We start from the raw sequence: 23,171 nt of genomic DNA on the forward strand, positions 1-23,171 counted from the left end.
CTTTAAAATTTATTTTAAAAGGTTCTTCTGAATGATTTTCCTTCACCACTATGAATATATAACCTTTTCTTGCTATATATAGGTTAACAGCCTTAACTGACCTTACCCACTAGAGAAAGAGAAAACAAGTGATTTAGTAATAGGACTGATTTTTTTCTAGCCATAAAAGCCTTAACAAGACTCCACCCAATTTCCTTTCTTCTTTACAGTTAACTGTATTAGAATAATTTCTTGAGAATTCATTTTTGCCTTATCAGTATCACAAGATGTACCTTGTATGTCAAAATTCAGAGTTTCCCAGAGGAAAGGGGAATTAAGATCCAGAATTTTCACCTTGCTCTGTCAATAAAATCCAGTTGTGCTATAGTATGCCTGGCATGGAACAGTATAACTTGCATTTGTTTCACTTACTGTTTCTTATCGTGCTGTCTTTCTGCTGAAGGTGTTGTGTATGACAGTCTGATGCTGAAGCACCAGTGTATGTGTGGCAACTATGCTAATCACCCTGAACATGCTGGAAGGATCCAAAGCATCTGGTCAAGGCTGCAAGAAACTGGGTTGCTAAACAAGTGCGAGGTAATAAAAAATAAAGACCAGATACTTGACTTGTTAAAGTAAATGGCAAATTTATGAAATCCTAAATCTGTCTTACTTCTGTGAAAAGAGAGTAATTCGTCTAAGGAATTATTTGGACTTAACTGACAATATTAAAATAATGCATTTTAGGAAATCACACTTCCCAATCAGAAACCAAAGAATTTACAAATGGAAGTCATTTATCCACATGCATCAGAATCCAAAATCCAGACATGACTGTGTTCCTCACCTTGATGTAGGAAGGTAGACAAGCAAGCAGTAGTCAAATGGCAAGTGCAGTCCTTTCAATAGCACAGTTCTTAACTTTTTCAAGTAGCTAAAGATTTTACTTTTGTAGTAGCATAGAACATTGCTTTTATTTTAATGTAGTTTATATCACTCCATAAGCACATTGCACCTCATCTTATTTCAGACTCTAAAGTCTGTTTCCACAGCATTTTCATTTGCCTGGTGTTCAATGGGTACCACGTCAAAACCTGAGATATTCAAGAGCAATCTTCTAGACAATATTGGAGCAAATGTGGAACTTTTTCTGCTTTGATTTCCTTCACAAAATTGCATATTAAAACATCATGCTTAAATCAAATAAGGGCTCTGAGGTTCATATATGACTTGGGTTACTGAAAAACAGCCTTTTCCTACCATTCATTGCTTCCCATGAGTTGTGCAGCACTGCCAAATTCTGCAGAAGCCTGTGGCAATTGAGGGTGCTTACGGCATTGCAGTACAAGTTAACGAAGTTCAACACAAATTCACTTATGTTTTGCAAGATCCCACAACTGCCAGGGATCTTATATTCTGTTTTCTTTAATTACTGTTGTTTATATACTTAGGTTTTTACAAACCCAAAGGAACTGGTACAATAGGTCTCTTTGATTAGCTATTAGTGACTGTCCACAAAGATTTTCTGCAGGTAGCCTAGTGTACTGGGCAGTGACATATTGTAAGCACTATAAATGGATTTGCTGTATACACTCATCTAACTAGATGGCAGCACTCTAACAGGCTAATTCTTTTTTTTAGCTTGGATAATTTTTTCAATCTTCAGGAAGACTTTCTTTCAGCAAGGCCCTTAAGGCCACGTATCACATGAGTGGTTTCACTAGTGGGATCACATACTTACAGATTAAGTTAAACATGCACCTGAGTGCTTTACTAAAATAAGGCCCAGTTACCTTCTTGACTCAGGACCCATATTATAAAGAAAGACAAAAAAGAGAGAAAATAAGTAAAATGCAATGTGCTACTATGTATTGCTTTCTTCAGTAATAAACAGATATTGTTGAACAGTAAATTGTGTGGATCTGCAAAAGGTGTAAATAGGAAAAGTGGTCCAGTTTAGTCTGAGATGCACATGGTCCAATAGTTTCCTGGAAGAGTTAAAGTTTCCTCTTACAATTCTGCAATTTCAAAAACTGAAATATAGCCTATTAGGTCTTGCAAAATCCAGTGAGTGGGAAGAGAGGAAATAAGTCACTTCATGTTGAACGGCATTCAGTTAATTTTGACTCCCATTGTGTGCTTTGAAATGAAGCTGGAATGTGAAACAAGCTGTCAAAATGTAAACTCTGATGATAAAACTTTGAGGAACCTCAGTGTGAAGCTGGTCCGTAGCTCTGGTATTTATCTTGATCCTCTTATGTAGCTAAAGACAGGATTATATTTGATGATGCAATCTGTCCTTTGCTTCACTGAATTCTCTAGCACTTGCTCGACATCAAACATGCCCTTAAAGCTGCTCACTTTCAAAATAAGGAATGCTGCAGTGATTCACTTAATTGGTGCTCTGATTCTTTTCTAAAGAAAAGTTATTCAGCTGAATATATGACTCATGTCACTAAAGGAACGGTTATTGCATTATTCCAGAAATAATAGGCCGCCATTAAGCTGCATTCTGGAATATACCACACTGAGGATGCGGAGTCAAAGCACCATGGGCAACTGCACCGTCTCTTTTACTGACTTCTGAATGCCTCCTTATTGATATTAGTATTTCTTAATATAATTTCTCAATATAACTTTCCACAGTTTGTGTCAGAAGGAGTGGGGAGGTCGCTGGTCAGGTTTTGCCACGTGCACTGCCTCATGCACCAAGTCTGAAGGGCATTTTAGGAACAGCAGTCTGCAACAGCCGCTTAGGAAATCCTCTGCAGTAACCGTGAAGCTTCTTTTTTTCTCTTTTACTAAAACAATAGTCCCACAAGAGGGCTGCAGTCCCACTCTTCATCTGATGAGGAGTTTCAGGATCAAAGCCAGTTCAGTGAGAGGTCGCTCAGGTCTTGTTACCTTGCAGTGTGTGGATCCTCAGCCACAGGCTTGTGCCAGGAGGCCCTCCCTATTTTCTTAATCTAACAAGAAACCCTTATGAAAATGAGCAATCTGTATCTATAGGATCTTTCTTATCTATAGCAAAATGTGGTTCCAAAGTCATGTGGTGTGGATTAACCCCTCTCAAGCAGCTCAAGTCTATGGCCCTGGAGAGATGGCTGGTCAAGTGCACAGAGAACCATATTCTCTAACTGGGCATGGGATGATGGAAGTCATATATACTGGGCTGACACCATGCTTGCTGCAGTTAATAGATTAATCTGGGTAGATTAACCTAGACTTAATCTATTACCTATATGTATTGCTCGTATTGCCCCCTATAGAGCATTTTTAAAATACAACTTGGTAAAATCATAACAAGTTTTGACTGGGGTAATCAAAGTTGTGTCTTCACTATGAAATAAAATGTGCCTGGGACTGTTCTCCACCACTGCAGCCAACTGGCATGGAAAGACCTATGTTCATACTACCAGGAATGCTCCCTGGCCCATGCCAGTGACCAAACCATGTCTGAGAGTTGTTTGGGAGAGTGCTAGTTGCTGCTCAGCCAAAACAGTGTGAAGGACCACTTCAGCAATTTAATAGTACAGATGATTGTGTTCCTCTGCCTGGGAATGTTTCCTGGCACTGCTTAATTTACTGCTGCAGACACAGCCAAAAGGACTTGTTTCTCCAGACTGTACTTTCTCTTTCTAGCCATAGATATTTCAGCTCTAGAGTTATTCAAACAACAGTTTAGAGGGTTTTTGCTAAATTGTGAAACTAGTTAAAGCTTTTTTTCCTTAATCATATCACTCTTCCAAATAGATTACTTCCCCCATCGGCTTCCCCAAGACAAAGGAGAAAGACATTCAGACCACGGCCAGCTCTAGAGAGCTGGATTTGAGAGACCAGTCCCTGACTGAGTCCAGGGCAAGGGAGTGGAGTAGTTTGCCCCCCTAGTGGACTTTTTTATAGTCCTGGTATATAGGTATTGGAAAAATAAAATTCAGACACAATATTTTTGCAGTAGTTTAAAAGTTCCTGTATGTTTACTGAAATACCTATTCTGTGTTTGTTAAAGGCTGACAGATGTAGAACAGAGAGTTAGCAAATGCAGCACCAGAACAGGGCAGCTAAAAGATGTAAAGATTGGCATAAAATCATCCATTATCTTTTTTTGCAATTTTCTCTTGGTAAAGAGAAATGCATAGCTACCCTGCCTTTGGGACGAAAAAAAGGACTGAATTATGTTTTGGTAGTGGTGTCTGCTTTCTACTTGTTCTAGGGAGAGGAAGTATTTACATAACTCCTTTGGGGCTATAATTTATGCACACATGACTGACATTAGGCTACACTGATCAGCACAGTTTTAAAAAATAAAAGAAGAATGTAGACACAGTCCCACTTTGTGCCCCCACCTCTACTTCCTGTAGGCACTGTGGTCCAGCAACATTTTTCTTTTCAGCCTGGAATTTGATCTGAATTTTGGTAGTTTTCTGGATTAGGGAGACATCATACACCTCCTGCTGTCCATATCTCATGGACTGAAGGGGAGAGAAGGAAAGAATTTAAAGATTTAAAAACTTTTGAGTCTGCCAGATCACGTAGACTGAAATATATGAAAAAATTCCATCCTCTGAACCTCAGTTTACTATTAAAGAAGAGATAACACAGGAAAAGTTAGTGTTTAAGAGCAAAAGTCTTTGTAGTGTTGAACATATTCAGGTTAGGCACTGGAGGACCAACACACATGAAGAGAGTAAATGCATCTCTATGTGGGTGCATGTGTGTCAGAGATATGTTTGCAATTCCCACATAACGGAGAGGTAGCAAGCAATGTGGGTGCGCTGACTGGCAAACAATCCATGCTATCTGTGTGTAGTTTTAAAAACAAGAGAGAATTTAACAAAGAAAAAGAAAAGTAGGAAAAACTCTGGAGACCTTGTTTACAAACTGGATATGCTAAGGGAATTTCAGAGATGCTATCTCCATATAAATAGCTCCAGTAAAGGCAAATGGACACCTTACACTGAGATACCTGAGTGAGAAGTATTCCTTAAGCTATGTCAACAATTCCTGTTAGTTTAGCAGAGAGAAACAGGCAGTGTCACCTTTGTCTTTTTGAATCTCTAACTGTGCAAGAGTTTAGTCTGCTGAAAGTCTATCCAAAATCTTCATGTTAATAGAGGTTATCTGTGTGAAACTTTAATGGTCTATTTAAACAGAAGACCATACTAGACAGTCCTCATTGACCTCAAATTCTGTGAAAGGTGAAAGCATTTTCCCGTTGTAGGGAGAATAACTTTCTAGTTCTAGACTGATTTTTTGAAGTACTCAGGTGCAGTGTTTTGCTCTCCTGGGATGTATAAATGTCTCTGTTGATGAGGGAACTACATATGTCAGAGGAGAAAGCCAACACACACATTGTCATGCACATTAGAAAAGGATGACTTGCCTTCTACTAAGGGTATAGTAGGTGGATGGATGTAGTATTCAAATCCCCCTGAATGAAATAAATACTGTTCACAAGTTTTCCTATGCTATTTCTCCCTTTTCATTGGCTTGATGCCAATTTTCTGCTTTCTACTAAATTTTATGCTTTTAATACTACCATGGCCGATGAAAATTAAGAAAGACACTTTAAAATAAAAAAGATGTGGATAAAAGTGTATGTGTAAAGTTATACAGATGCATATGTTATGTTGTCTGGTAACTCATGCCAGTGAGAGCCAGAAACTCTTGCTTAGCATAACTGAAGTTACATGATTCCAGATTCTGGCAACAGACTTATGACATGTGCTTTTGTAGATCTGCTAAATCCTGACATCATTGTGTAAGAAGAACTGTTCTTAGCAATTATTACAGGTTATTTTTAATATCAATTATTTTTTCCTCTGTGTAGGGCCTTAAATATTTGAAATTTTAATGTTCTTGAAAATGGCTTGACAAGCAGAGATACTGCAAGGGTGGGATGAAAGAAACAGTAAACGAGGAGGTGGGAATGCAGAAACAGCACAGCTGTGTGCACTGTTTACCTTTCCCTTTCCTCCTGCCATTTACTGTATCAATGTGCTTGCTGATGCTCAAGGTTAGAGCTGGAGAAGCCGTGGGGAAAGAGCAGATCGAGGCTGTGACTGAAAGCTGAGCTGCTTGGCTGCACTCTGAGGACCTCACTGCTGGGAGCAGGCTGGAGTTGAGCGTCCTGTTCGGTGCCACCTGATTTCTGCACCAAACCTGTTTCTGCACAGCCTGTTTCTGCTCTAGAGAATCTAGCTGGCAGTAGTGGGTAGTAGGTAGCTCATCAGCAAAACGTTTTGGGGAGGCCGCTTCCAGACCCTACCCTGTTAGGGCAAATCGCTGTATTCCATAGGATATCACAGAGCTCCCCATTGTAAGAACAATGGCTAGCTGTGGGCCGTTTTATAGTTAAAGGGATATGGCATTTAACAGCACTTTAAAAAGAGCCAGACAATTAACTCTCTTAAACATCTCTTAAAGAGTTTTTTTATAACTTGTAGAAAATACATGACCAGAGAGTGAGTATTTTACTCAAGGTTCTTTGATGTGACCTTCAGAAAATACGTCTTTACTTTTCTCATGCTTTTGTTTTAGCTGTCCTAAAAGCCAGCCTCCCTTCCCAGTTTTGCTGGGGAGAATTGGGTATATAGATTTTAAAGCAGCTTATTAGAAACATAGACATTAATGAGAATGGATGAATGAATAAATGTTACCAGTCACCTCACTTGTGAAGGAAAACATTTTATCTGACCCAGAAGAACCGTTACAGAGTTTACTGACTCCATGAAGTAACATAACCTGCCGATTTTGATTGTGGAACTGTGTGTTAAAAGGAAGTGAGTGCACCGCTACAAATTCTCATGTGAGACTGGGAGAGGCTTGAAGAAATTAGAGATGAAAAAGGGTTTATTAAGTCATTTAGTTCTTGGATCATTCCCTAAAATGTTTTTTCCACTGCTGTGTCCAGTCAAGTTTGAAACACTGCAAGAAATAGGGCTTCCACCATTTCCCTGAGGGGGAGCTTATTCCACAGTCATTTAGATCTAACTGTTAGGACATTTTTCCTGATTAGTCAGAAAAAATTGCCACTGCTTAACTCAATATAAACTGTGCATGGTTCTTCTGACACACACCCCCCCCCCTTAGCAGCTTCTTTCTTCTGCAGTGCACGTTCTCTTTAATATTTTTAATATTGCTTTCTTCTAGTGAAGAGGTTGGTGCTTTCTGATGTGCACGAGTAGGTGATGGATATAATAACAATTACAACTTAACCTCTAAGAAATGAGAACTGAGTGGCATTTCTGTAACAGGTTAATCAGTCTATTAAAAATAGGATGGTCTATTTAGGTAACTTCTGTTTAGATAACTTGTTTATCTGGAGACCTTGGCAGGCAGACAGATCCACAGTCTAAGTTGTGAGAGGTTTTGCCCCAGGTGTTCATAAGGATCTGATCTGCAAATAGAGTCCAAGACATTAAAAATAGGCTGTTTTCTCTCCACATTATCCAATATCAACAGTAAAGATGATCTTGTGACCAGAACTTTGTTGACAGTACTGTTTATTACGCCCAAACCTGAACAAAATCTGCTTCATGTTGCTGTGTCTGCAAAGGCTGTGTAGCATGAGCACAAGGAGAGAAGTAAATATTTTTATGACAAGCTGTAACTCCAAATACATACAAGGAGCAGATCTGCTGAATAAGAAAGTGTTAGTTTTAGCTTTTCGTCTTTCTCTCCTACCTTCCTTCCTTCCTAAACTGATTAAATTTCAGTGGATTTATAGAAGGACATCCCAGATTTTTTAACACTGACGAGTGGGGAGGGTACAGGCTGGAGAAACAATTAAAGAGACAAAATCCACTTACTCACAAAAATGTAAGGAAGCGAGTCAGCATGTGTAACAGCAAAAATGATCTGGGGATATTGAACATACATTAAAAAAATGAAAATATATAGAAATATTTTATTAAAGCATTTAAACTTTAATTTTGTTCTTCTCCCTGGCTCTCCTTACTATGATCATGTTCTTCCTAGCAGCATAAATCACAAGTACTAGTAGTGATGCAAAAAACATTAATCCTCATTCAGAACACATCTGCAGCTTACAGGTGTGAAGAAGTTTTTGCTCTTTAAACTAGAATTTTTCTAGCCAGATTTCTTACTTTAAAAATATTTCACCTTTCGGTTTGTATCTCTTAATATAATGTAGAAAAGAGGCAGAATCTTTTCTTTTTCTTGTATGTGAAACCCTGTATGAAGTTATCTCTGCTAAGACTTAAGTAAAGCATTTGTGATAAACCACACACGCATTTGTTTTTCATATAGCATTACTTTAATAAACAAATCAGTGTCACATTCCTGCATGACGCAATTTCAACCCGTTATTAATCATACTAAATGTTATTTCGGACCTTTACTTTTTTTTTTTTTCTCCCTAAATATTGTCAGTGGAATATTGTAGGCCTCTGCTGTTTTCTTTCAGCGAATTCGAGGTCGAAAAGCCAGTCTGGAGGAAATACAGCTGGTTCACTCTGAACATCATTCACTGCTGTATGGCACCAGCCCCCTGAACAGACAGAAGCTGGACCCCAGGAAACTCCTAGGTCTGTACAGGCCTCTATTCTACTGAGAACAGCACATTCCAGCACTGTCATTAGTCATAGCTGGTGTCAGTTTAAAATACTTGGCAAGCAGTGTGACAAAAATTCACTTTTTCCAAATGCATTGCTATGTGGAAGGAGAATGTTACAATGGAAGCCAAATATAGATTAGCAAAATGCACAGGCTGGAAAGCAGCAATAGAAGTTTCTCCTCATCTGCTTCAAAAATCATCAAAGTGTTGACCCTTTACTGTATTTGTTCTCCATTGGAGGTCAATGGCAATTTTGAACACGGTTGGTCTTCTATCTCCTTGTGTTCTTTGATTTGAAAACGGGAGTTTAAGATACACTTGCTTGACAGAATTGCTTGTTTGCTGTTCTCATTTGCTTTATTTCAATTATTTCAGCCACACTAAGTGCAGATACCATGCCTAAGTCTTGCTAATAAGTGAACTTTATTTTAATGCTTTCCCATTATTCAGGATAGGACATCTATCTGAATAACAGGGGGGGAAAAAACATATTAAAATATTAAATGGACCTATGGATGTACAGAACAGCAGAAAACTGACAGGATTTTCACATCAAATATCTTTATGCACAGCGAATGCTCAGTGTATGCTTTTTATAATAGAAAAGTAGGGTTGAATTGAGCTCTGCCATGAGTGTAAGATGAAGCAGATCCACCTGTCAGACCTGCTACAGAGAATGTGAAAGGTAACACACAGAAAAGTAGTGCATTTTGGAAATAATCTATGAGTGAAATCCTGCCCTTTATGTCCCAGCACACTGGATGCAACACTCTAATTCGCAGCTATTTTTATAACACTTATTCTAAGATGTGGAGCTTTCCCTAAATGTAATGAAACCCAATCCAAACAAAAACAATACTAGCCATCAAAAGAAATTGCTGCCACAGTTCTACTAATACATAGCAATTATTCTGCTTTGGAAACTATCGCTAAGATTTTCTTCTGTAAGGCAGACTGTTGCTTCAGTGAGTCATAACTGTAGATAAGAGAAATGTCTTGATCACAATGTTATCTAAGTTTATACATCTTAGCCAAGGCAACATCAAAACTGAAAAATACTTACAGTATGATAGACTCTCAGGAGCTTGAATTTCCAAGGTAGGAAATCCCCCTTAAAAAAAAAAGACAAATTCAAACCAAAAAGTGTTTCCAAGAAAAAGCTCTAAGTTCCTGCAAAATGAAAATTTGGAAACTTTTTGATTTGAGTTCATCAACATTGTCAAAATGTTCCATTTTGATAGAGTCAAGCATTTCATTTAAATTTTGTTGGTTTTGATTCATTTCATTTTAATTTTCACATTATTTAATATAGCACACATTGATATAAAATATTGTTCCCATCTTGGATCTCAGTGGTTGACCAGCATATGGGATGCAGTGTGTAGTTGCAGCTGTGAGGTGAAAAAAGCAATGGACCGAGGTATCCTTGCTGTATTTCTGCCCATGTATAAAGAATGCAAAAAGCTGTTTACCCAATCTCAGAAAACCATTTCTTTGCCCACAGTTCTTTACTTGACACTCTTTGCCTTTTTTATTTGACACTTAGTCCAAAACTTTTACTCTCTAAGTTTATATCAAGATCACACTCCTAGCATATATTCTGAGTGTATCCTTGGCTTAATGCCCTCTTCTGTCTCTGTTTCTAGGATGTTTTCTTGCTGCATCTCACATGGCCTTTTACCAAGACAACAGTCAATGAAACACCCTTCTCACATGCTTTTGCATGTGCCTGCTTTTTGGTTGGAAGCTCTAATCATTTGGGCTTCCAGACTCTTGTATAAAGGAACTTAATTGTCTCTTACGTTTTGCCAAAATGCAGCAAGACTGTTCCACCTTTCATTGTCCCCAGTTCAGTGAGGTTGAACCTAACCAGTCCTGACATTAAAATTTACATCTTGGTATAGTATAGAAATTCAAAATGATGTGTTGCAAAGGAGAAATATCTAAAGGAAATGTTTCTCATAAAAAATGTCATCAATAACAACATCATCTCATAAAACATTTCTATTTCAATGAAAGTGCATTTTTTTTCTACAGAAATTGTTCCATCAAATTGTGGCTTTGCATCCTAATGAAAAGGAGGACCTAACCATTCCTTTCCTTACTCCTCTACCCACCCAAAAAGACAGAGGCACCATTTGTTCTCCACTTGTGCTCCAGAAAAGCGTTTGTTCCCTCTCCCTGTTCAGAAGACTATATCTGCTTTGTCTGAAGTTTTTTGTTGTTGTTGTTTTTTTTCCTAACAAGCAGCTTCTGTATCTTTCAAACAGAAAAGAAACACTTGAAGGAATGAAATTTAAGTACAACTAGGGCTAGAAATGTGCTACTTGTCAATAAAGGCTTATTTCAGTGTCCCTATTCAGGAAAAAAAAATCTGTTCTGAAGACTGCAAAGCAAAACAGCTGTAAACTACTGAAATCAGTGAGAATTATGCACAAACTTATCGTTCATATGTTCTTAATGGTTTCAGAGTATAAACTGGCTTGAACTCTTGGCTTTATTTTCCCTGCATCAGGGCCTACAAATGCAGCTATTGCAAATGATCACTTCAAGTTCTACACTATTGCGTAGTTGAGCTCTTGACTGATCGTATTTCAGTGTGGTGTGTTAAGCAACATATTATGTTGCACTACATTGTCTTGACATGAAGGAAACTAATATACAGGGTATGTGTCACATCACATTACGGTTTCATGTGACAGAATACCACCTTTCAAATCTCTTTGAATAAGCTCAAGGGCAGAACAGTTATGAAACAGGTCTTCAAATTTGTTTGCTTTTTCCCTCTCCAACCATAATTAAGAAAGTGTTTCTAAAAATCAAGTTTCCAATAATTACAGATTTGTAAAAGTGAGAAATATACTGTCAACAAATCCCTGATAGTGGGGCAGTATTTAGAATAGAACTAAATGATACATTCACAGAGTATCTGTGCAATTGCAATTTCAAGTTAGTGAAAAAATGACCACTTAGCAGAAATGGCTTCATTCTTGAGGGATGATACCAAAAACAGATTCCTCAAACCGCACCTCTTCACACTTGAACACACTTTTAAATTTATCTTTTTGAAATAGAGTTTTCACCAATCACTTCTCCTGCTCATCAGACTCTCAGTCCCCAATTGTCAACCTCCTAAGCAGCTTCTTTGACTTCTGTGGGGGCCCTGACCTCAGTCAGTGATGGGTGCCTCAGCACCTGATTTGTCTAACTAGCTTCTACTGCCTTTGTGGGTTGAAATTTTAGAATATAAATCTTGGATAATTTTTCTAGCTCTACCAGTAAATTGTTGTACTGAATCTTACCTAAAAGCTCTTTTTTCTTAAGTGATTTGCTGGTGACTGCAAATTCTGTCCTGATGCAAAGCCAAAAAAAGTATGATTGTTTAAAATCTGTCTTCTATCTTACTTGAAGTATCCCATTATCTTTTTTATTATTATGCTGAAGGTATCCTAAAGTATGCAAGGGTGTTACTGGAAAATGACTGTTATTTACCAAGTTCTGCTAGGACATCAACTCCAAAGATCATGGGAAATTCTCACTTCAATTCATTTTCAGGGTTTGCTACTGATTTTAATTTATGGCAGAGTGTTGTGAGCTCTTTTCTTTTTGCGAGGCTAGCTAAGTGATGGCCTCACTCTCCCTTAGTGAAACTTTTCCCCACTGTTCTTTTCATGAAATCTCAATGTTTTTCTTGTTCTGCAAAGTCTGTTATCTGCTTTTTTTGACTATTGTACAATAAGAAGTGAGTATCCTGGCAAGTTTCTTGATACACTGAAAAGGCTTTGTGTTTTTTTCCCCCTTGTTTCCCCCAGTTTTAGAACTATCTGTTGATTGATTTTAGTGTCCTTCCTCACCATCTGCTTTTCTGTTTTTACTTTGTGTTTGTTGTTTTTAATAGTGTTTACCATGCACAATGTGCCCGGCTGCAGGGAGATAAATGAGAATTCATCTGTTCTCTCTTATGTCCCAACTCTGCAACGGAATTTAAGAAAAAACATCTAGTCATTCAATATTCTAAAAATGCCTTCTTTATCTCAAATTACACCTTATGTTTCCATTAATGTCTCCTGGCACTTGAACAGCACTAATTTTTTAGTTATCTGCTCAAGACTTTTTGATCTTCCCCACTGTAAAAAGTGAAAAATTGCTGTTTGCATTGGTCCCCGGATCTGCTTAGCAAGAGATCTGGAAAATCCTTCTGTACCTCTGCTCTGACAATCTCCTCCAGCCAACATTTCCTTGCATGTCTGAGGCCATTAGGACTCACAGTATGAGAATACTCTGCATAGCTGCTGCACCTGCATTTCCCCTGGTAGCTCCACAGGAGGTTTTGTTTGCCTTCTCTTGCACACTGTGCAAACTGATCAAAGGCCTCTAGTTGGTTAAAAATGCATCTTGGATTTTACTTGAAGTGTAAAGTACTTTCTTAGTCTCAGACCTTGCAGTCTGATCTCTCATACTTCAAAGATGATGGCTTATAATTGTCTTTATGCATTTCATTGGCACCTGCTAAACACGAGTAACTGCAGCGTTCACCCCTTCCATAACAATGGGTGGCTCCTCTAGGTTACTTGAGTGATTCACTATCTAACGTTTCCTCCAGATGGCAAAGTTACAAAGCCAGTTCTGTGATACGGCAGGGGAAAAGCTTATGTTCTCTCCCACAGCTGCCTTAGGATCAGATTACATACTGGGATAGGAACTGCACCAAATCCTGAGATCCTTACCCGGTTTTCGTATTGTCCTTATCAAGACAAACACTGAGTTTAGTGGTAGAAAAAAAAGAAAACATGAATGAATAAAGTGTGAGTATAAATATTAAGATAAACCCTATCACATTATCTAATGTATAGAGCAGAGTAAGCTAGAAATTAAGATTCTAAAGCCTATTAAGTTTTTGTTCCTTTTAGTAGAATGTATTTACTGAGTAATACTGAAACAAGTAGAATTTTATTTTATGTTTTTAAAATATTAATGTATTCATTGATGGTATGTAAGTGAAGAGAACAGCATTTTTGCAAAAATAGGAGGACTAAGGCTCTGATTTTCAAAGGAGAAACTTTTTCTGAGAGATGAAGTTAAGAAATTAGCTATCAGTTTCATGTAAGCTTAATGAGGTTGCCTCTGTTGTCAGTGAAAAGAAACAGGCATTTCTCAAGTGTAATTCATCCCATCAGTCATCTAGGTTGGGTAGAGGTTTCTACCTCACTCCACTGGCTGTAGAAGAAGCTGAGATGACTAGCTTAGACAAGCTGCTTATCAGCTACAGTTATCGGGATGATTAGTCGCCCTAGTTCAGAGTGACTTTCTATGGAGATTCAATCATTATACTCTTTGAAAGTACTGCTTACAATCTTAAGATTTGTCACTGTTCCAAAAGAGTACCTTAAATGTCCCATGGCTGATTTGTTTTCTAAGAACGATTAATATTTTTTTTTCTAATATATGGCATTTTCATAGTGTGATAGCAAAATCTGAATTACAGTAAAGAGTGATTACTGTTCCAGTATTTAAATATCTTTTTGATAAATGATGCTTACTGTTTCTTTTTTTCTTTAATATATAGGAAACGTGTCTCAAAAACTCTTTTCCCTGTTGCCTTGTGGGGGACTTGGGGTAAGTAGATGTTTGTTTTTTCGCAAGAGGGACAGCACGCAACATATGTATTCATTCATGAATTCTTTAGCACTATTGCATTATCAGTTCAAAGTCTTCAGAAGCTGATAAAAAATGTAGAGATGAAACCTGAGCCATTATCATACTGTGTTTTCAAAGACACAGGAGACAGTACATTACAATAAGCATATGGAACAGTTAGATAGGAACATATTTTGTGATAATGTGCACATTTCTTAGTTGTCCCACTTTGGTTTTTTACATAAGCTCTGCTTTTGAGGAAAGTAACATGGGTGCAATTGTTATAGGAAAATGAGCTTTGGAGAAGCTGCTTTGTGTACTGATGAAAAGAAAATATAGCTTTAAATTTCTCAGAAAGGACAAAAAAATTACCAAAGCTAACATATAGCATGAGAAGTGCTCACTAGCTGCTAGCTAATAACTTGGGTGTTGTTAAACTAATAAATTATTTGAGCATTTTTATGTCCTGTTTCGAAATGGATTCATTCTGAAACACAAGCTTGCGTGTATTAGGACACAGTAGACAAAAATCTGCAGACAAAAATCTGTTGCAACACTAGGTAAAAGAATTAATCTAAATTATTGAAAAACATGTAGAATGGAGAATTTCTACTGATGTTGGTATCATGCTCCTATTACATTCTAGTGAAGATAATACCAGGGCGAAATAATTTTTCACATACAGGGTTTTTTCCCACAAAAGCATTCTACACTTTTGGTCCAGCTGGGTCCATCATTTACTGATGTCAGCAATATCAAATTGAAATGATGATATTACTAGATATTGATGGGCTGGCTGGGTGTCACATATATATATTAGTTCCCTTTCACTGTTTCTGAGTATGCAGGAATAAAGCCACAATCTCTGGAGGTCAACTTCCAGTGCAACCTTCTAAAGTTTTATTTACTTTTATCCTTCAGAAGGATAACTTCCATACCATACTAGTCTTGTTGATAGTGGTGGTGGGGGGGGGTGTTATTATAAGATACCTGACAGAAGAAATACTAATTTTGTAAGGTTTTAACACATGAAAAAGAAAAATTCCATTTTAGCTTTCAGTATTTAGTAATTTTTGAGGATTTCTGAACTATGAGTTAGGGAATAAAGAATCAGGAAGTGGTAATCATTCCAGCTCCTCTACTGTGGACTTAGCTTGCTGAGGATTCTGCCTAAAATTTGGAACTTGGTGACTAGCAACTTCCTAATTTTGAAACTTGGGGGTCATTTCTGTATGTGGATCAGATAACATTACACATTGACATGTAGACATGCAAGTCCACATGCACCTCTGTGCATTACTGTGTGCACATATGCACACACACATGCATATATGCACATAATTCTGTATAAAGAAAAGTAATTTTTCACACTGTTGTTCCAGTTATTAAGAAGTTTAGAGCAAATTGAACAAGACATTAATAAAGTTGAGAAAGGATTCTGTTCAGGCTTCTGAGTAAAGAGGAGCTGATGTAAAATTTCTTGACAAATCTTTTTGAGGACTTTGGAAAGTAAATAGGACTGTGGTATGCTTTGAAAATTGAAGTATAAAATTTTCCTATGAAACAAGTCATTGTGGTATTAGAAAATCATGAAGAGAGATGTGCTTTGAAATCCTTCTGCTAATGAAAATATGTTGTCCATTCTAAAGCTAACACAAGTTGGAAATGCTCGGTATAACTTCATTTTTTTAAGCATCTAAATTTGTCTACACTTTTTTAAGTCTGTTTGCTTTATTTCTTATTTAAAATCATGGAAATTGGATTAAAGAACATGTTGTAGAAATGGATCTTTTATTTATTTTTTTTCTAGTTGGTTTGCCTTTCTACATATTATTATTGTCAGGCTTGCTGTGGGGCTCTTTTAAGGAATGGGTTATGACCTTTTTCAAGGTAAATAATCAGATTAGGAGCTCTCTTTCAGTGATATTTAGCTGTCTATCGGTTAAGATGAGCTCTGGGAAAGGGAGCTGCTTCAAACTGTGTGGAAAACAATTCTTAAGTTTACTTTCAAAAATGATGGCAGAAAGAAAGAAGCATTGCTACTTAGTAGCTTTCAACTTAATTGAGGGTTATAAAGCAATAATCAATGTAAAGCAGAAAGATTAGTTCATGCAAAGATTTTAAGGAGGGATGGAAGAATTAATTTTTTTTTATTTTTGTTCTCATTTATTTTCTTGCTTGCTTGCTTACTTGTTTGCTAAAGGATACAGTGAGAAAGTATTAAAGAAAAAAAGAATTCCATTCTTGCAGGAGGCTTTATGGCTGCCTCTTGAACGATGGTTTTCAGCTCTTTGATCCTATTGTCTTCTAACCATATGGGGACCTTGCTGGCTGCTATTATGCAGCTCTTCTATTATTAAATATTATTAAATAGATTAGTGGTTAGACTACTCACACAGGGGATGGGAAACCTCGGCTCGTTTCTCTCCACTGCCAGGCTGGAATTAATATCAGGATCCCCATCTCTTAGCGGGTGTTGTTACCACTGAGGAGATCATAGGTTGTTTCTGGTTGGGGACCCTCACACCACGCACTGAAGCTGTGCCACTGTTGGAAAGACCACTGGACCAGTAAGACAGAGCATAAGTAGGATAAAGCTTATGTATCTAAGGCTATGATCTACCTATCATACATTCATAAATAATGTGAAGTCCTAGCTCTGAGCCTCTGCTCCACAAACAACTTATATATTTCATGTGAAGGAATCACTGGACAAAACGGAAACTGCTCTTGGAGCAAGGACTGGAACTTAGGACTTCTCAGGCATTGAAGACATAATCGGCTGGTGGGCTATAAAGACTATATCGATACGAGTTTGGTATGGCTTGCATTGTTCACAAACAAAGGTCCAACTAACCTCCATAACCCTGAATTCTACTATGTTATTGATTTTGTTGTTATCTTTGTTCTAACAGCATCAATAACCTGCAGTCAAGAGCAGAGATCCTCTTCTTTGGACATTACTTACAGTTAAAGAAAGGGGGTTTTTAAGAATTTTGGAAAGCAAACAAGAGGCAGTGTCCATAACTAATATTTTCTGATCCTGTTCCATCATGGCTCTAAATCTTTTGTACCAGTGCAAAATGCATATAAAGATACTGTTTACTGACTTCCTAAACATTTTTCATCCATATGAATTTTCTTTCAAGTAGTGACAGCGACTGATTATGTCAGGATTATTGGTGAATTTGGCTTGGTATATGTTAGGCTTTCAGAAGAAATCAGACAATAAACCTTATAGTTTTATAAGAAACTATCTAAGTAATAATTAGCTACCTTATCTAAGAGCACAAAGCTGTTTCATACTGACAGCCAAACTGAATAGATCTCACAGAGAAATAAAGCTGTCTAAATCTAACCTCCTAAATTTGCCCATAACAGGTTTTCTTTCAATGACGGTTAATTTTTTATCAGAGGACTATCCAGGGTCAGCAGTATAACATCTGCTGAACTATGGGACCTCCCTCTTGCAATAATGCTTTTTCTTCTTTTTTCAAGCTTAACATTGTTCCAGAACCAACTGTTGTTAAAGAATTCTAGTACCAGGGGTATGAAATTCTTTGTACCGGAGAAAGACTGCTCTAGGACCAGCAGTTTTAATAACAAGAGATGTTTTCTTGCAGCTGGTCAGAGGTTTGGAATGTGAAAAGTTTTCCAGGAGAGGTGGGTAGATTGCAGGTGAAATGACCAAATGGGGAGAATAATCACAAATTACTTTTCGGTTCTGCAGATTATCAGACTATTCCACAATTTTTCATCTGTAAACAGCCACTAGAGCTATAGCTGCTCATTTGATCAATGCATCCATCTATTGCAATTCCTCCTCTTCTGTTGTACTGTGAAAATGACAATAAGAGAAACAGAAATCTACTTTTAATAGGAGTGAGTTTCATCTCCTTGCCTCAGTCTGTCACTAAAAATAGTGATTGTTTTCCTGCCTGTTTGACCTGCTGCTGTGTGAAGAAATCTTGAAGTCATTTCTCAGCCATATTTTTTTGTCTAGTTGATAGGCAAAAAAACCCACAAAAGCAAGGAAGAGCAGGCTTTTATGATAATGTCATCATCGGCTCCCAGCTTCAAACACTTCTGCGGCTTTTGAATTGTCATTTATAACTTGGAACTGAACCGACCCATAATTCCCTTGATGCATTTAGAGAAATTGATAACAGACTGCTTCTTTTATGGCTCAGAGGAGGCAACTCCAATCACATCACTATTGGCAGTCAATATTATTTTCTGACATGGTTGTAAAAGTATAAAGGGGCTTATGGCATTTGTTTAGATGAGGAATGGGCTCTCAAGCTGTGCTGGGGTTTATGGGTCCAGATTACTAAGAAGCAAAGGGAATATGATGTTTGCAAACAGGATATGATTTTATTTAAGTTTGGGTTTCATACGTTGTTCCCTGGGGATTGTCCTGCAGACAGAAGAGAATTTCACTTTTATCATATGAAATTGGGCAGTTATCCAATCCCCCCTGCTCTCCCCCCACCCTCAAAAGACACTGCTCCAAACCTGTAATGTGTAAAGTCAGATCTTTCAATTGCAAGAGGAGGAGCTGGGGGAGAACACCACCCTGCAAGAAATCAGACTTTAGCAGAATAAATATTTAGTGAACTGAACAGAGTGGTTCATGGGCTAAATATTGAGCCATCTGAATGGCTAAGTATGGCTTGTACGTGTTATGGAAAGTCCGTTGCATTTCCTCTAATTTTGCTGTTATGGCAGTAAAACAGAGATGAGATGAGATTTTTCTGCTGGGAAAAGCTGGTCTTGTTTCATTATCTGCTGGCCTTGTTTCATTAGCTGAAGTGTAGCTTAGATCTTTCATATCAGAAAAGAATTTGGCCTGTAACTATCAAGAAAAGAAAAGTAAAGCTATAAAATTTCTCTACATTTTTACAAAACTTACAAAATATTCATATTTTCTGAATGTTGCATTTCTTCCTGGCATTCCTTGCTGTGGTAGCTGGACAGTACTACTTTTTGTCCTGACCACACAGGGAGAAAAGCAATAAGAAAGGCGAGATTTCACTAGTATACAACTTCAGTAATTCATCCAGGCAAAAAATTGTTTTCTGCTGCTTCTCATTCTTCCCTTGATCTTCTCAGTCTGGGCCCAGGAAGAATTTTCAGCCTTTACACATTATGACTCTTCATTCCTCTTATTTGTATAGGAGCTAATGGTACCAGCCTGGTTCCATTACCACAGTACAGTAGTGTAAAAATTAAAGAAGTAGTGGCAATGGCATTGTCTCCTTGTAGCAGATTTTAGACTCTGGGCTTCTTAGGGGTCTCTCCTTATATCTGCATGCAAATCTGTCTGTAAAGAAATCAGACTGCCTATGCTTTGGGCACTCAAATTAAACATCACCTCCACACAGATGTTAGTATTAACTTGTGTCCTTCCTGTATATCCCAGGCTGTACCAAAATAGGTATAGTCCTTTCATAATATCAACCGAAAATATGTCTGTTTCCTGGTTTGGGGAAAGCAATCTGTTATTCCTAGAAGCTCATCTCCTCAATATGATATGTTCCACTGTAAAATCATTAATATACCATGCTGCCAACCTATTATTCACCTATTAATTTAAAGTACTTACCTGAGTCGCCTTATTAACCTACTGAAATTTGCCAGTTATAACATTTTGGAGCAGATTGCAGGAGACTACTGGGAATAAAGGACTTGTTTACCTCCTAAGCCCCTCTGGCAGCTTCACTATCCCTAAAGAAATTGCAAGATTTAATCAAAACAATCTCACAGGCACAGCACTTTATACTTTAATTGGTATATTCTGCATGACTGTTTAGGACTCAGAGTTACACGTTGTTGACTCTGTGATATTTTCTCCAGAGGTCATCAAAATATATGATCAAAAAGGCCATCCTGGTACCACCCCAAGGCACAAGGCCAGTGGGGATGGGACTGGAGTGAGGGCTGGGAGTTTCTCATCCCAAAGCATTCAAGGGTCTGCATGCTTAGTCACTTAGTGCAGTTGCAGATAAATATACTTAGGCTATCCACAAGATGAGGGAATGAGGTTGTAATGTACTACTAGCTGCACTGGTGAATGTACTTTTTAGGTGGTATACCCCATCAATTCTGGCAATTCATGAAAGTCAGCTGTTTCAGTGGTCTATGTTTTGTAGGAATGGACCAACTGACATTACACTTTAATCAAGCTCTCTTATGCATAAAGAATTGCAGGCTTTCTAGCTGACAAGAATTGTAGGCTTTCTAGCTGACAAGCTCACAGCTTCCTTGAGTGGCCAAACTAGAGAAGAAATAGGGAAATTAGATAAAAACTGCACATTTACATACTTTCAGTTCAGAATAACAACAGTTCTCTGAAGACTCACTTGTCCAGCTTCACATACCTTATTTTAGACAAATTACTGAAACAGCTAAAGCAGCACCCTGACCACCTTTGCTTGCCTATATAACCATTAGAGAGCCATGTGCATCACTAGAGCAGGAGTCAGTCCACCTAAGATCAGAAGAACTGACTGGAGGTGCGTGATTTCCTTCATTGACAGGGAATTGAAGCAACTAAGTTCCTAATTTTAGGCACATTCATGCTAGAAAAAAAAGTTAACAAGTGTGATAACATGAATCTGGATGATCAGAGCAGAAAATAGATATTCTTCCCTTACTGAGGTACAGAGACTTCATCTCTGGATCTGGAAAGTGCAACGGTGTTTCATCTCTGGGCAGGGAGGTGATGCAATATTTAGCATATCAATACCATGGCCACAAAAAAGGAAAAAATCTCTTCACACTAAAAGGCAGACATTTTGTCCTATTCTTGTCCTTTCATGGCACTGAGGTGGCCCTGTGCCATCAACCACAGAGCTTGATGTTTAGACCAGTGAAAGGTGAAACTGTTCAACTGAGACATAGTTCCTTGGCATCACTGCAGGCACAACAGAATATTTTAGATTAGTCTCAGACTGCTATTACTTGCAACAGGAAGGATAGAAAGCTCAGGAGTGGTAATCTGCCAACTCATCAAATACAGAATTTGGTCCCTCAGATAATTTTTTTCCTTTTTAACAGAGGACATTTTTTCCTTGGTACTAGACCAGATTAAAATTGTAAACAAAGATACAATGTATGGAACATAGAAAATTATTGTGAAGTTAATGAACTACCATAAAGACAAATCTTTAAAGACCTTACCTCATTTTGTGCATTTCCTAACAACTGTTGTGTTGCCAAAGGCCAGCATTATGCAAAGCCTTCTTATTTGCCAGAATATGAAACATTTTATGTATATATATACACGTATGTTAAATGTAAATAGTGGAATAGTACCATATACAATTTACTAATACTATTCACTCTCCCCAGACTTAATCACACACACATATGGATTTGATGGGAATTCTGTAACTAAAGCAGAATTCACATTTTCACTTTAAAAACACATCACGTGTTTATTGATAGAATTTAGCTCCCAAGATGGACAGGAAAGCTCTCTGAAGAAGAAATATTCATGTGTTGCTTGTCTGAATAAACACCAGGTTCTAGCACAGCTCCATGGTGGCCTCTAACATAAAGATCATTTACATCCAAGAAGAAAGCTGAAATGCTATGTATTGCTAAAATGTGGTCAGAAGCAAATGATGAAACTTTTAAGAAATAAGGCTTGAATTCTGCACATAAAAGTTGTATTTCCTGTAACTGTATGCATTACAACCAACTACACATTGTTCTATTTGTCCATGAACTCCTGGAAACTGCATGATCAAACATAACAAGGCAGTTGCACAAGCATTTTCACACACTAATCCATTAAATACTAAAACAAACGTCAAGTTAAATTAATAGAGTACTCAGGGTTAGGTCTGAAAGTGCAGTAACATTTTTTACAAGCATCTGGTGATATATGCCACATATCTGAGACTTGAATCTGGGCCTAAGTGTTTTATTTATGAGTTTTTTCTAAAAACAAGTTCTAATCCACATCTAATCCATGCTATCCTCCCTCCATTCCCCCTACCAACGACCCACACATCACTGTTTCACTAAGATTTTGAGATCCTTTAGGGTGTCTAATGTATGCTTTATGAGACCCAGAGATTCTGAATGCCTGTCATAAAAGTTAGTTTAAGAGAGTAACTGAATCAAACTATTTCTTCTGAAGATATTATTCTATGCAGGCTTCAGCTTGACTTAGTCTGATTTTTTTCTGATTCTCATTTTGAGTACAAAGTTATTTATTTTTAATACAGACCTCACATATTTACTTGGGTTTTTTTACAAACCTTCAGGTGAATTCTTTGTACAGAAGTAGGGGTGCTGCATTTTTATTAGAGGCTGACCACCACTATCAGTAACTCTGTTAGGCATTCAATTATTAATTTTTACTTGGAATTTTTTTACTGAGTATTTTCTGAAAATTGGCTTTGATTTATAATAGCTTTACAAGTTAGATCACTATTGGCAGGTAAAACTTGAAAGGTGTTAAATATTCTACATACAGTGGGTACATGTACTGTCCACATTTCTTGTTCTTGCCTGGAAAGAGGCTTTTCAGGTCAGAATTAATAGCCTCTAAAATTATTTATTATTATTGCTGATAAATTCTCCTACTGGAATTATTCAAACACAACAGAGAAGCCAATGCAAGCCCAAGTGAATTCCATGTTTTTTGTTTAAGCAATGATTTGTGATGATCCTTTGAACTATTCAACTCACTGGAGCCTAAAGATCACATCCCCTTCACAACTTACTTGTAAACCACATTGGTAGGCAAGAAAGTATGAAAAGCTGATATTCTGGGTACTCTCTATGGCAGGCATTGTAGATTAAAGCAGCTGGAAATGCCTTTGACAGAACAAATCTCTGATACAGCTGTAAAATAGCAGTAAAAATAAAGGAAGCTTACTGTACATATTTTTTCCTAAAGTAGCCCACTTTTACACACTTCCTGTATGCGGGATTTATGGAAGAGACGTCAGCCATGCAAACT

The 23,171-nt window shown here is 37.5% G+C and overlaps 1 protein-coding gene across 1 annotated transcript in view; it reads left to right on the forward strand.

Moving 5' to 3' along the window:
• Positions 1-23,171, forward strand: part of HDAC9 (histone deacetylase 9) — a 491,076-nt gene that overhangs the window by 351,521 nt on the left and 116,384 nt on the right. The window contains exons 15-17 of the mRNA XM_075050402.1: positions 443-576; positions 8,408-8,528; positions 14,124-14,173. Coding sequence (XP_074906503.1) covers positions 443-576; positions 8,408-8,528; positions 14,124-14,173 — 305 coding nt within the window. The remainder of the gene's footprint in view (positions 1-442; positions 577-8,407; positions 8,529-14,123; positions 14,174-23,171) is intronic.

The sequence above is a fragment of the Buteo buteo genome, chromosome 2 (assembly GCF_964188355.1).
Source record: "Buteo buteo chromosome 2, bButBut1.hap1.1, whole genome shotgun sequence".
NCBI classification, from domain to species: domain Eukaryota; kingdom Metazoa; phylum Chordata; class Aves; order Accipitriformes; family Accipitridae; genus Buteo; species Buteo buteo.